The 15,904-nt window shown below is 42.2% G+C and overlaps 1 protein-coding gene across 2 annotated transcripts in view; it reads left to right on the top strand.

Moving 5' to 3' along the window:
- LOC139574387 (polycomb group RING finger protein 3-like) overlaps nt 1-5,860 on the top strand; it is a 38,865-nt gene extending 33,005 nt beyond the window's left edge. For both annotated transcript variants that reach the window (XM_071398912.1, XM_071398915.1), the window contains exon 10: nt 693-5,860. In XM_071398912.1, coding sequence (XP_071255013.1) covers nt 693-740 — 48 coding nt within the window. In that variant the 3' untranslated portion in view covers nt 741-5,860. The remainder of the gene's footprint in view (nt 1-692) is intronic.
- Nucleotides 5,861-15,904: the final 10,044 nt, after the last annotated feature.

Here is a 15,904-nt window from a genome sequence, read left to right as displayed (position 1 = left end):
AAAAAGGGACGTATGATGGAAGGTGCGAACTTGTAATGGTAGCTGATTGTACACTCTTAGGAAAAAATGGTTGCGAAATGGTTCTTCGGCTGTCCCCATAGGATAACCCTTCTTGGTTTCCAGTAGAACCCCAAAAGGGATCTCCTATGGGGACAGCAGAAGATCCTTTTTAGTTTTTTTCTAAAAGTGTAGGTTATTAACACCCACAACTAACCGCTGCGCCACGGAGATTTGATTGATATTCTGGAAAAGACTTCCATATGAACGTCACATGCTGCTTTTTATTGCTGACCAGGTGATGTCACTAATGTGCATCGTGTTAATAGCTCCGAGTCATTAACCGTTTTCCGGCACAATTTGGTGAAAGCCCCAAAGACAGAGAAAGCCTCGCAAAGACCGAGAAAGCCTCGCTTTTCCCATCACTACACACAGGGGTCTCAGTTAAGAAAACAGCTTGTTCTCCGGAAACTATTTTGAGACCCTTTCTCTCATGATTTGCTATGATGACATAAAACCCCAAGATAAAGTGAAGTGTATGTTACGATCCAAGCTGGTCATTTTAAATCCAGATGACGTATACTAGAGGCTAAGAAAGGATAGAAACAAAGATTTTATTTTTTTAGAAGTACATTTTGCCAGCTGCATGGTTTTCAGTCAGTCTTTATCTGTCATTTGTTTTGTTTGTGTTCCAGAAATCCCCCCTCCTGCTGCATTACAGGCCCAAAATGGATTTGCTGTAGTCGGACAGAACGGTTGTTTTGGCCCAGTGGCCCAGGACTGTGCAACGTACTATTTATGCAGAGACGATCAACCCCAACCCCAACACCAACACACCAGAGCAAAAGTACACACAAGCCAGCAAACAAAGAACCCCAGCACAGATACTGCACCACTGGCGGGTTTGGATCAAAAACAACCTTTTTTTTGTCCACTATACGTCCTAGATATGTGAAAAATTAGAGAGAAAAAGCATATATTTATACTTTTGTACAGGTGAGAGACATGGAACCAAGACACTACTGGTGCTCTGTTTACACATGAACAAGATGTCGGGTGATCGTTCTACCGTCTTTTTTGTTTTCTACAGACTTCACTCCTCGGACCCTCATTAACTGATAAAAAGGGGAGGACGAGGATTTTTAACCATTCGTTTTCTTTTTCAGGTTAAAGTCAGATGAGTCTTGGGAGCACAGAAAGTATATAAAGTTACACGATAAGACTGTTTCTAAGCTGTTTATCGAGTTGTTGAATTGTCCTCTGATTTTTCTATTTGATTTTTTATTTGCTTCGGGGTTTGCTGAACGTTGATTGTGAATAGGCAAAAACAAGTGTGTAGTAATTTATGTTCTATATAACAATATTGTACATAAAATGTTATTATGAGAGAGATTGAAAGGAGTAGGAGAGAGACTTTAGACTGTTAGGAATAGTTCCAGAAGTGCTATATTGTTGGGCTACTCAAATGTAGCATTGGAGGATACGTTAGAGTTTTAATGCAGAGAAGACTTCTTGTCAGTATATAGAAAGGCATCTGATAGTTGTCTGAGAGAGAAACAAAAGAAATATATCAAATCTTCTGCCGTGTAAAACAAGGAAAGGGTCTGAAATGACGTTGCATTGCCGTATGAGCAATATATGAATTTGAGACCGTCTACAAAAGCAGGCAGCTTCTGATAGCGTTAGCGTCCTACTCCTTAGTAGAATGTATTCCACTGGGTGATCTTTATGTACAGTGCAGCAGGGCATCACTTCTTCTGTCCCTATCTCATCGCTACCTTTAGTGCCAAAGGCTTGAAAAAAAACCTTGACTTCCCCTTGTATTTCCACGTGGTGAGCTATATGAAAGTCGCTGAGATATCATCTATTTCACAGCAGTATGTGACCTGAGCTAGAGAGCTGTTTGGAACAGATAGTCAAATATGAAATTGAGATGTTATTAATATCACAAGAGCTTTGAGTTTCTTCATTATGTTAAAGAAGCACACTCAGATATTGAAGAGTAATACTCTTTTGAGCATATGAAATAAATTCGTTTTTTTGAAATGATATTATCAAAATCTACTTTTTGACCTTTGGGAGGTGGCTCTAATTTTAGTGCTTATTTGAGTGTATCTAATGAGAGTTGGGGGAAAAAGTACTTCAGAGCTTAATGGCTTAACTGTAGGTATTACGGGAACCAAGGCACGGAGGGACCGGAACAGTGTTAATTCATAGTCATGGCCACCTTTTCGTCGGTGCAACTGAAATATCCTTTCCTTGAACTGGACCCTAAAGTAACATTTCAGACCTCACATAGCATTACCTCACTGCACTGTCAATATTTCTGTCAATAAGGGTTCGTTCCCCTCCTTGTATTTATGCAAGGAAAGCTGTCGGTCTTGTACACAGTCCAAATAAGTTTCTACAGGTGCATACTATATAAAAAATACTTTCATACAGGTCTCTACAAAAACCAGCTTAACCAAAATGTATTTGTATTTGGTTAACAGTCCCCCCATCAGTAAATGCATAAATATATTGATATAAGTCTGTTTTTTAAATAATTTCCATACTTTGACTATACACAGGTCACCTTGGTATTTGTTATGATGTCTTATAGTGTGAAATATTTTAGGTATGCATATGGCAACACAATATGCATAAGTTCTGTCTGACTCATTTCTTGTTGTTTTTATCACTACCTTCTGCCTTTGACCTTAGCTTACCCCATCCAAGAGCCGAATCATGTATTAATCATGTATTATTTGTCATTATTGACCCCTTGTCTCTAGTGTGAATGACATATGAATTTTGTGTTACAGGCCCCATACATGTACATTAGCTTTGTTTGAACAGCATATTAGCCAGTACGCCCTCAAAATAGCCATGGAATCATTACGTATTGCAAAAAAGCTATCAGAGAAAAACGATGTAGTAACTATTTCGCAGCTGTATCTATGGGTTCTTAAAGGAAAATTCCACCCCAATATTGTCGTGTGGTATTTGTTTCATTAGTCCATTGTTGATATAGTCCCAAAAATGCTTTGCTTGTCGGCACTCAAGTTTTCAAGATATGTAACTTAAAAATTACATAAATCATCCCCGTGTGATGCATTTTGCATAGTTTTTGGGTTGAGTTTTCTTTTAAGAACTGGTATAATTGGAACAAAGGCATTTTACATGGTGTTGTTATGAGACTCAGATCTTCTTTTCTCAACTTGTTTTGTATGCATGTGAGTACTGTTCAGGAACCCTGTGATGTGATCTCTGGGACAGAATGGGGGCGGCGAGGGGGTCTTGTTTTGGGGGCTTTGCCACCGTGAAGGCTGGTGCTTGCGTTTCTTTACTCTCTTCTTGGAGCTGAGTATGGTGCTAACGTCTTTTCTCTAACTCAATCTTGTGCAGATCAGCTTCAGAGGGTTAAAATGAGTGCTGTGGATTCCCGAGTGCTGATAGTAGTTCAGTCACTCACTAGTCGGGCTTCGTGACGACCTGCCTAGTGCCTACGTGCCGGAGCCCCGTCTTTTCTTGTCACAACTGTCTCTCTCGCTCTCTCTGTGCAGAGGAAAAAGGTGCTGGCTTTTTCTTGTTGATTTGTTTGTTTGCTTTTCCCCGCGGTCCAGGCTTGCTCTGGAAACGGAACAGAAAGAATGGTCAATAAAGTTGTGGACCGTGAAGGAGTGTTATTGAAAATACAGAAAAGCTGGGGTAGCTATAAACCCAAATGATTCAGCTTCAGAGAGAGAGAGAGTGTATTTATTTTGGGGTATTTTCATGCGAGCCACAGTAACCTCAGTTAAAAGCATGGGGATCCCAGTCCTAGCTGTAGTCCTTCATTCTGCTCTATGTAATTGGTACAGAAAGCACATTCCACAGTTGTTTTTCTTTATCACTCACTACACTTTTATGACTTCTAGCAGTTTTTAGGCATCGGATGCAGTCAGTGCCAGGAAAGTCGGCAGAGGTATTGTTGTTTGAATGTTTCCAAAGTTAACTCATACCCAGGAGACCTTAATTGTATGCCTGAGAGGTGTGTGGAGTAACGTGGGGGCAGGTTCCACCACCGAAGCAGTGGATTGGATCGATCTTCACGCTTTTATCAGCCCAACATTGAGACATCAGTGCTGCTTCACTTGACAGCCAGGCTAAGAGGCTTACAGGCTTCCCCACAGTGTTCACTGCAGACCGGGGTTTGCATCCAGACTGAACCAGTGTGGAAACCAGTGTGGAAACCAAGGCCTCAACTCATAAACTCCTGTTTTCTAATTTGACTTCTTGTTATCTCCGAATTATCCACACTGCGGTTGGGGCGAGCTATAAGCAACTGATAAATAGTCTAATTGCCTTAACTTAACTACCAGCGAATTGAGTTGTCATAATGCCACTTATGAAGACCAGAACTAGACATGCTACTTGAGGAGGCTTTTAACCCAGTTTTTTTTAAAGAGCAATTAAGTCTGAACAGTGGCAGTCATTTTAGACCGGATACCCTGGATAGACATCAAAGTATTCCAGGTGGTCTCAAAATGGCCGTGTTTGTTCCTGTAATAACAGTCTTCACTCTGAGTGTGATGGCTCTTTTTTACTCTGGCTCCCTGAGCTCTCCTGTAAAGCTCTGTAATCACCCAGGCGACCCGTACGTGTGACCGGGGTCACTCAGACGGCTAGTCTGGATGAAACACTCAAAAAATACAGATTGTCTTGCCAGGGTGGCACCGCACCACTGCACTAACTCAGAAAGGCAGCTTGGCTCTTGACGGTGCTATGCCTAAGTGGAGTGAATCACAGTCTCACAGGTGGTGCCAATTGAGGGGCAACTGTCTGGAATTGGCTTTCACTTCAACATGAGATTTCCATTTCAATTGTCCATTTCGAAGGTGTCAAATGATCACCTGCAACTAGGACCCTAGACTGAGAAAGAGGAACGGGATGTGGTCTGGATGTCAAAGTGAGTTAATTAGCCAGATAAATGTTGGTTCGATATAGACTAACTAGTCACAGTCATATTTTCCCTCAACGTGTAGGGAAGTAAGCCCACAGTTACCAACCTTCACAGTGGCAGGCCCTCATGAGCCATAAATGTGGTCGTCATCGATATAAATCTGTCCGAATTTTGTATTATTATTTATTTGTACTGTAACGTTATGACTCTTACAGTAGCTTATTTGTTTTTGAAAAATGTCAAGAGATTTGATATCCTTCCCCATGTTCATGATTTACCTTTTTGTTTGTTTAAAACATACAAGACTCATGCATAGTATTGTACGGCTTAAATTATGAATTTGTAACTGTCCTCCCTCTTTTGTATTATTCTAAGTGATCACCTCTGCGCAATGCTCTCTGTAAACGACCAACACAAGCTGTGTTCCTTTTGGGTCAAGGTCTGGTAAAAGAAAAACAAATGTAAATCTGGCAATGTGGTTATATACGCAATATACGTTTCTCAGATGGTTCCAGGCTTCAGCGTAAAAACTCAATTTAAATTTGTTTTGTTTTGCTTTCCAGTCAATTCCTCAGGTCACAAAAATGCCTTCCTGGTCTTGGGGGTGACCAGGAATCTCAGACTACACTAATGCACCCGGATATGAAATGGCTGGATTTAGTTTTGGTTTTGTTTCTCTTGTTTTGCCGTTGTCTCTGTGACAGAAATTTCGACAGTTGTGTTTCTGGGTTAAACACAGGCACTTATTCAGGTGTCTTTTTCGCTTGTCCTCTTTTTTGAATTATGATTCTTTACTGCACATGTAATAAACTGGTTTCCATTGCTACATTAAAGGAGTTTTGGGTAGAGAACTGGGCTGGAATTTCTTACACACAATATTAAGGATGCTTTTTTGTTGAAAACTAGTGTGTATTTCATCAATAAATGCCTTTAAAAGTGTCTGTAACGCCGTGGTGTCTTTGCTCTGTCTGATCTCTAAGAGATTGCTCACAGGGATGTCCATCCATCCAAATACCAATACTACGGTTTTAGAGATCTGTACTAAATGCTGACACCAATATCACTCACACCCAAGACTTGGAAATCCTAAAGTCTGCAGACATGTCTTTCCAGTGTGGACTTGGTTAATGATCCAATAACATTGTTATGCCCCGTCTCATTTCACATCTGCCCATTTTATCTAGACATACTGTAACCGCTGAGATCTAATGAACCGTTGAAGAAAAACAAAGCACTTCATTGCAAATGAAAGTGTTTGTATTCTAAGGATGGGCATGTGGCTTATGTGTTTCCCCATTGGTAAGGGATGCTTTGGGGAGTTTTTCCTTACTTGACTGCTAGTGTCTACTTTAAAATATTTAAACGGAACAGAACAAATGTGTACGAATATCTTACACAATATCCATTTCACCGTTATTATGTGAAGGAGATGCTGTCTTGCCTCATGCGCAATCATGTTAGAATGCTAACGTAAATACAGTATCTGTGTGCAGTTAGTATTCTCACATCTCTGTTGGCCCTGTCATATGGTCATGCAATTGTTCACCACCAACAGTAACTGGTTGCCATAAGCAACTTCCTCAATCAGCCATTGAGTATATATTATGTAATATGTCCAAACCCAATATAAAAAATAGCACATCGGTAAAGGAAGCTTTCAGTTCTATATGGTGGTGACAGAAGAGATGTGGAAAACGATGTGCTGGATGTAAATCTGTGTTCAGTGTCAGTCCTGGTGAACTCTGGGTAAAAACACCAAGGGGAGTTGTGGATCATCTTCAGTGCCCCGGGCGTACGTCTCCCTGCGGGAATGGCTGTCATCACTCACACCAACCGGCAGCAACACTTCATACACCTCTGGACTGGCGGGAAGAAACACAGTTTATCAGAGTCTCATACACCTCTCATAAATCTCCGTAAGCATATCTACTATTCCCTCCGAGACCATCCCGTGCTGCAGGTTATCACTGTATTCCTGTGTTTCTTACCTGAGGCTACGGTGATGGGTGCTGGTCTCCACTCTCACAGATTTCCGATACAATCGAATTCCACGCTGTCAGTAGGTGTTTCTTTTGACATACAGAGGGTAACTTGGGTTACATGTTTAACGTGCTGTTCTCTGCAATTACTGTATCAAAATCAAATGTTATTTGTCACATGCGCTGAATACAACGACGGGTGTAGACCTTACCGTGAAATGCTTACTTATAAGCCCTTAACCAACAATGACGTTTTAAGAAAATAGAGTTAAGAAAATATTCACAAAATAAACTAAACTTAAACATTTTTTTTTTAAATAACAATAATGAGGCTATTTACAGAGGGTACCGGTACCGACTCAATGTGCGGGGGTACAGGTTAGTCGAGGTAATTTGTATATGTAGGTAGGGGTGAAGTGACTATGCATAGATAATAATAAACAGCGAGTAGCAGCAGTGGAAGAACAAAGCGGGGGGGGGTGTCAATGCAAATAGTTAGGGTGGTCATTTGATTAATTTTTTCAGCAGACTTATTGCTTGGGGGTAGAAGCTGTTAAGGAGCCTTTTGGACCTAGACTTGGTGCTCCGGTACCAACATGCGGTAGCAGAGAGAACAGTCTATGACTTGGGTAACTGAAGTCTTTGACAATTTTTTGGGCCTTCCTCTGTCACCGCCTAGTACATAGATCCCTCTTAGGCCTCACTCCCCCCTATCTGAGATATCTACTGCAGCCCTCATCCTCCACATACAACATCATTTCTGCCAGTCACATTCTGTTAAAGGTCCCCAAAGCACACACATCCCTGGGTCGCTCCTCTTTTCAGTTCGCTGCAGCTAGCGATTGGAACGAGCTGCAACAAACACTCAAACTGGACAGTTTTATCTCAATCTTTTCATTCAAAGACTCAATCATGGACACTCTTACTGACAGTTGTGGCTGCTTTGTGTGATGTATTGTTGTCTCTACCTTCTTACCCTTTGTGCTGTTGTCTGTGCCCAATAATGTTTGTACCATGTTTTGTGCTGCTACCATGTTGTGTTGCTACCATGTTGTGTCATGTGTTGCTGCCTTAATATGTTGTTGTCTTCGGTCTCTCTTTATGTAGATTTGTGTTGTCTCTCTTGTTGTGATGTGTATTTTGTCCTATATTTATATTGTATTCATTTTGTAATTTTAATCTCAGGCCCCCTTCCCCGCAGGAGGCCTTTTGCCTTTTGGTAGGCCATCATTGTATATAACAATTTGTTCTTAACTGACTTGCCTAGTTAAATAAAGGTTAAATAAAATAAAAATATAAAAGCTTGGCCACAGTAATGTACTCCGCGGTAATGTACTGGGCCGTACGCACTACCCTATGTAGTTCCTTACAGTCGGATGCTGAGCAGCTGGCATACCAGGCGCTGATGCAACCGGTCAGGATGCTCTCGATGGTGCAGCTCTAGAACTTTTTGAGGATCTGGGGACCCATGCCAAAAGTTTTCCGTCTCCTGAGGGGGAAAAGGCATTGCCGTGCCCTCTTCACAACTTTCTTGGTGTGTTTGGATGATGATAGTTTGTTGGTGATATGAACACCAAGGAACTTGAAACTCTCAATCCTCTCCACTACAGCCCCGTCGTTGTGAATGGGGGTGTTCGGCCCTCCTTTTCCTGTAGTCCACGATCACCTTCTTTGCACCACACTGCCAGGTCTCTGACCTCCTCCCTATATGCTGTCTCATCATTGTCAGTGATCAGATCTACCACCGTTGTGTTGTCAGCTAACTTAATGATGGTGTTGGAGTTGAGCTTGGCCACGCAGTCGTGGGTGAACAGGGAGTGCAGGAGGGGACTAAGCACGCACCCCTGAGGGGCCCCAGTGTTGAGGATCAGAGTGGCAGAAGTGTTGTTGCCTACCCTTACCACCTGGGGGCGGCCCGTCAGGAAGTATAGGATCCAGTTGCAGAGGGAGCTGTTTAGTCCCAGGCTCCTTAGCTTAGTGATGAGCTTTGTGGGCACTATGGTGTTGAACGCTGAGCTGTAGTCAATGAACAGCATTCTCACATAGGTGTTCCTTTTGTCCAGGTGGGAAAGGGCAGTTTGGAGTGCGATTGAGCTTCCGTCATCTGTGGATCTGCTGGGGCGGTATGCGAATTGGAGTGGGTTTAGGGTTTCCGGGATGATGGTGTTGATGTGAGCCATGACCAGCCTTTCAAAGTACTTCATGGTTACCGACGTGAGTGCTACAGGACGGTAGTCATTTAGGCAGGTTACCTTCGCACTCTTGGGGACAGGGACTATGGTGGTCTGATTGAAACATGTAGGTATTACAGACTCGGTCAGGGAGAGGTTGAAAATGTCCATGCATGCTCTGAGTACACATCCTGGTAATCCATCTGGCCCTGCAACTTTGTGAATGTTGACCTGTTTAAAGGCCAATAGAACGGATGGTAGAAGTGTGTTACCCACTCACCGACTAATTCTCACAAGGCACCCTCATCTGCGCCCCCTGTATTTCCTTCTTTTCTTCATGCGAATGACGGGATTTGGGCCTTGTCCGGGAGCAAACTTATATCCTTCACGTCAGACACATTAAAGACAAAATCTTTGTCCAGTTCGAGGTGAGTAATCGCTGTTCGTTCATAAGAGACGGTAGCATCAACGTTATGTACAAAATAAGTTACAAACAATGTGAAAAAACACACAAAATAGCACAATTGGTTAGGAGCCCGTAAAATGTCAGCGATCCCCTCCTGCACAATTCTCTACTGTTATTACTGTTCAAAGCACATACAGTGCATTTGGAAAGTATTCAGACGCCTTGAATTTCTCCGCATTGTTACATTACAGCCTTATTATATTTTTCCTCATCAATCTAAACCCAATACCCATAATGACAAAGTGAAAACAGGTTTTTAGAAATTTGTGCAAATTTATATAAAAATTTATAAAAATACGTATTTACATAAGTATTTAGACCCTTTGCTATGAGACTCGAAATAGAGCTCGGGTGCATCCTGTTTCCATTGATCATCCTTGAGATGTTTCTACAACTTGGATTGGAGTCCACCTGTGGTAAATTCAATTGATGATTGGACATGATTTGGCAAGGCACACACCTGTCTATATAAGGTCCCAAAGCTGACACTTGCATGTCAGAGAAAAAACCAAGCCACGAGGTCGAAGGAATTGTCTGTAGAGCTCCGAGACAGGGTTGTGTTGAGGCACAGATTTGGAGAAGGTTCCCAAAACATTTCTGCAGCATTGAAGGTCCCCAAGAACACAGTGGCCTCCATCATTCTTAAATGGAATACATTTGGAACCACCAAGACTCTTCCTAGAGCTGGCCTCCCGGCCAAACTAAGCAATAGGGGGAGAAGGGCCTTGGTCAGGGAGGTGACCAAGAACCCGATGGTCACTCTGACAGAGCTCCAGAGTTCCTCTGTGGAGATGGGAGAAACTTCCAGAAGAACAACCATCTCTGCAGCACTCCACCAATCAGGCCTTTATGGTAGAGTGGCCAGGCGGAAGCCACTCCTCAGCAAAAGGCACATGACATCCCGCTTGGAGTTTTCCAAAAGGCACCTATAGACTCTCAGACCATAAGAAACAAGATTCTCTGGTCTGATGAATCCAAGATTGAACTCTTTTGCCTGAATGCCTAGCCTCACGTCTCGAGGAAACCTGGCACCATCCCTACGGTGAAGCATGGTGGTGGCAGCATAATTGTTTAGAGGCAGGAACTGGGAAACTAGTCAGGGTCGAGGGAAATTTGAACGGAGCAAAGTACAGCGAGATCCTTGATGAAAACCTGCTCCAGAGCGCTCAGGACCTCAGACTGGGGCAAAGGTTCATCTTCCAATAGGACAACAACCCTAAGCACACAGCCAAGACAACACAGGAGTGGCTTCGTGACAAGTCTCTGAATGCCTTTGAGTGGCCCAGCCAGAGCCTGGACTTGAACCCGATCGAACATCTCTGGAGAGACCTGAAAATAGCTGTGCAGCAATGCTCCCCATCCAACTTGACAGCTTCAGAAGATCTGCAGAGAAGAATGCGAAAAACTCCCCAAATACAGGTGTGCCAAGCTTGTAGCGTCATACCCAAGAGGACTCGTGACTGTGATCTCTGCCAAAGGTGCTTCAACAAAGTACTGAGTAAAGGGTCTGAATACTTATGTAAATGTGCTATTTCAGTTATTTTTACTTTATAAATGTCCTAACATTTCCAAAAAACTTGTCTATATGGGGTATTGTGTGTAGATTGATGAGGATTTTTTTTTTATAATAACAAAATGTGGAAAAAGTCTAGAGGTCTGAATAATTTCCGAATGTACTGTAACTATATTTTATATACTGAACAAAAATATGTGGACACCAACTTGTCGATCATCTCATTCAAAAAACATGAGCAGTAATATGGAGTTGATCCCCACTTTGCTGCTATAACAGCCTCCACTCTTCTAGGAAGGCTTTCCACTAGATGTTGGAATATTGCTGCGGGGACTTGCTTCCATTCAGCCACAAGAGCATTAGTGAGGTCAGGCAATGATGTTGGGCAATTAGGCCTGGCTCGCATCAGCATTCTAATTCATCCCAAAGGTTTTCGATGGAGTCAGGGCTCTGTGCAGGCCAGTCAAGTTCTTCCGCACCGATCTTAAAAAAACATTTATGTATGGACCTCGCTTTGTGCAAGGGGCATTGTCATGCTGAAACAGGAAAGGTCCTTCCCCAAACTGTTGCCACAAAGTTGGAAACACAAAATTGTCTAGAATATTATTGTATGCTGTAGCGTTAAGATTTCCATTCACTAGAACTAAGGGGCCTAGCCCGAACCAGATTTGTCCGTCGGATTGCCAGATGGTGAAGTGTGATTCATCACTCCAGAGAATGCGTTTCCACTGCTGCAGAGTCCAATGGCGGCGAGCTTTACACCACTCCAGCCGATGCTGGTCATTGCGCATGGTGATCTTAGGTTCGTGTGTGGCTACTAAGCCGTGGAAACCCATTTCATGATGCTCCCGACGAATAGTTATTGTGCTGACGTTGCTTCCAGAGGCAGTTTGGAACTTTGTAGTGTGTTGCAACCGAGGACACACAATTTTTACACTCTTCAGCACTCATCGGTCACTTTCTGTGAGATTGTGTGGCCTACCACTTCGAAGCTGAGCCGTTGTGGCTCCTAGACGTTTCCACTTCACAATAACAGCACTTACAGTTGACCGGAGCAGCTCTAACAGATGAGTATAGGATGCATGTTTTTATGCCATTATAGATAGTCACATAACTATTCAGATAACTTCCACACAGGCACTAAATAGCATCATACTATAATGTGGATGAACATCTGCATTAAAATGATTTAGTTCTAGTGTTTTGAAGTTACGATGGGCTGTATATGATAAATGAGCAACCACTAGGCATGCCTGAATCCATGAGCTTCATTTCCCCAAGGGAAGAGAACCATTCTCAAACCAACAACGTCGGCCATTTCCTTTGAACTCCATAATTTCCTCAGAGCTAGCTCTTTTTGGGTGTCAAGACATCAATGCAATGAATCAGCTTTTTGTTTCTTCTATTGATTCTGTGACCTTAACAACTCTTTATCGATCCACCTGTCAGTGACCCTATCTTCTGACCTGTACTTCCACACTTCGGTTTTAAAGCAATTTAACACTGTTGCACCATTCTATAAGACTGTGGCTACTTCTGCTGCCTGCAACAGTAGAGACGATGGCTCCAAAGCAATTTATTTGACAGACCAGGACCGAATTGCACGAGAAGCCAAAGCTGCCAACCCAGACAATAAAATGCTCAATTTTGTCTACTGCGATAAGGATTTAGTGTACTTTATATAGTGATGTCAAAGAGCATCAACCATGATGGAGGCTATTTATATGACATCAGACAACATCAAATCCTCCGACTGTAGAGTTTTGATCAGAGAGTTGCCAACATCTCTTTGTATCTAAAGAATGGAATAGAATAGAAATAGGAGTGTAAATGTTGCAGAACTATGTATTTGGATCTATGTATTTTGGTGTTGATGATGATGTAATGTTTGATGTAATGTTGATGATCTGCCAGAGGTGCCTCCCGGTATGGAGATAGATTAGATGGCAATGTTGACAGATATCACAGATGACAGTCATTCTTCTGCATCTCTAATCACATCCGTCAATGTAAATTCGATCCAAGCTGACATGTGTCTGATTGTCCCTGTGACTGAATATCAAACCCTACCATAATTTAAGGCTCTAGCCAGTTTTATTGTTAGACTACATATCTATTTAAGATGGAGGTGATCTCTATGATCCAGAACTGCAACACCATCTGTATTTATCTTCAATGTGCTATATGTCCCCCTTATATCTTCAGCCATCACTTCATTTCATTTCCAACTTTTTGGCTGCACTCCAATGAGACTTTGGTACTCGCCGATCTCTAATGCAGACAGAGCAAAAAGGGCGGACATAGTCCTTAAATTGTTGATCTGTTTTTGATAGAGAAAATGATCATGCGGAAAAGATCCTTGAGAATTATCTCAGGTGGTACTTTCAGCTGCCCCATTTCTCTTTTCTGTTTAGAGCTTTGTGGCTGGTGGCATATCGATTTAAGATTTTGATCAAAAGGTTTTCTTGGAAAGCAATCAAGGCTATTTTCTCCTCCGTTGTATGGGGGCAAGCAGTAGTAACAACCCAAGATGGAGTTGTGTGGAAAACCGAAAAATATGTACCTTCCTCTATGGGGGTTATCTTTGTCTTGCTGTGATCTCATACTGAATGCCTTGCTTTCTTAGATAAACAAGAGACTATAACGAGAGGCATTTATTTGCTTTCAAAAAAGTCTGCAACAACACCACATTAAAATCACCAAAGGCTCGATTGTAATAGAATTTATCCAACCAGGTGCGCAACAATGAGGCAGCCATCCATGGGAATTCCCAAAAGGATGAGGCTCAATGCCTCAGATTACTCCATGTACGTGCTGTGTCAATGGAGACGTGTCTAGAATACCTTTCACTGGAAATGGACCAGTAATGGTATCACTAATCAACATGGCTAATGTTCCTCTAATGACACAAAGATTGCCTTGCTATCTTTGTATCGTCAGAGGAACAAGCTCACCGTTTAATATCTCTATTAGAAAATACTTCTGCAGGTTAAAACACAGTCGAGCAAGGTGACTGGCATTTTTCAGTTTGGCTGAAATGTGAGACCTAATTGTGGAAGCCCTCTGCATGCTTTAGCCCAATAAAGGACATACGCTCATAAACCACTGTTGGAAAAAGTCACAAGCTAAAGGAATTTTCAAAAGCAATGATTACCCCCGAGCACTCAGGTACTTTTCCACAGCGAGACCCATCTTTGCCTCGTTGTGCTAGGGCTCCTGGGGATTTATTATTTTGAAGCTATGCAGCTGCTCTTTCATAAGAAGTCTCTAGATAAACTCAGCAAAGGGGAAAAGGGCAGCATTCACACACTAGAGAAATGGTAATTAGCAGACGTTTCATACAGCAGCCATGGCAGATGCAACTGGCTGCCATTCAGTGTTTATTTTGATGGTTGATATCTCACAGATAGCTATGGGAACCGATACCTTCTGATTTGGGTGTTTAGCGGGGCCGTAGGCAGGCCCTGCAAATGCTATTTGGAGAACAGCAAACACAAGCAAAAATGACCCCAGCCATTATAACCTTTCCTGCTGTAGGTTCATTCACCTCAGTCCGTTTAGTTCCTTCTCCCAGTGATCCAGAGTCTGGCCCTATTGGAGTGCCCATTGCTGTTCCATGTTGCTGAGGTGGAGAGTTTAAACGGAATCAATAAACCCATCAACTTTGTGATGCACTTGCATACCATACCCTAAATACTCTGTTTGGATTTTTCTAATCTATGTGTGTTTTCATTCACATGCTTTCGGAGCATAGGCATATGACAAATGAACTGTAAGATCTGTTTGAATAGAGTACTTTTAGCTTGCCAGTGTAGTTGCATAGCAACCATGGGAAATGTGTTGACCTGTTTACCCTCTTGGTATCACAAGGCTAACACTAACTAATACCAACTCTCCCAATTCCGTGGCTAAGTATAGCAAAACTGCTCTGTGTGCCATGCAATGTACAGAAATGTAGCAGGTTGTGCCTAGTTTGGACATATTCTAACCCAAGCATGCAGATTCTGTAGATTCTAATCACCAGTTGCATTGTGTGTGGGAGGAATCGTAATTTAGACCATTTCCAACATGCCAATGAAGACAAGTCGACATGAAACTATTGAGTTTACCGTCTCAGAAAAAGAGTGGAGCAACCTGACAAGCATTAGGCTACGTGTGATCCACACACCTTTGGAAGTGCTGCTTGTCTGGTGTGCAAATCCAGCTCAGCTCACATGCACAGCTCACAGGGTCTCCAGAACAACATCAAAGTTTCAGCGTTCTTCAACATCAAAAATAATGTTGATGCCTGTGTTTGTATGCCATGTGTACGATGGCAGCCAGACAGGCTCCCCAGGTTTCAAAGTTGACAGAATAGACAGAAAGGAACATGTTCCACCTTGCCATCCGCTTTACTGACTAGGTGTAACTGTAACATATTACTGTAATTATGTTATCTTCTCATCTGGGAACACATCACTGCTCTTTATCCTTGCCCTGTATTCAAGGGATGCATCACACGGTATTATACAAACATAGTCATACAATGAAAATATTAAACAGTGAGGAAGGGAGTTTATGCTTTTAATGTATTTTCGAGAAATTGTATGAATTAACAGTCCAATTAAATATTGACTGGATTTCTTTGAATGAAAGTGTTTATTTAAATATAAATTAAATTATGCATAATTTATTTCTTAATATGTTTGATAAACAGCCAGTAAACTGGCCCCAGTAAATCCGTTGACAATCAGTGCTCCAATAACTGAGATTAAGAGGAAGAAGCACCCATAAAATGTGCATTTATCAGTACGTTTATAAGGCAGACTTGAGGGGTGAGCATGTTACCACTGTCACTTCATCTTTTTACCCACC

Source organism: Salvelinus alpinus, chromosome 4 (genome assembly GCF_045679555.1).
Source record: "Salvelinus alpinus chromosome 4, SLU_Salpinus.1, whole genome shotgun sequence".
Lineage (NCBI taxonomy): Eukaryota > Metazoa > Chordata > Actinopteri > Salmoniformes > Salmonidae > Salvelinus > Salvelinus alpinus.
This window is presented reverse-complemented; position numbering and strand designations above follow the sequence as displayed.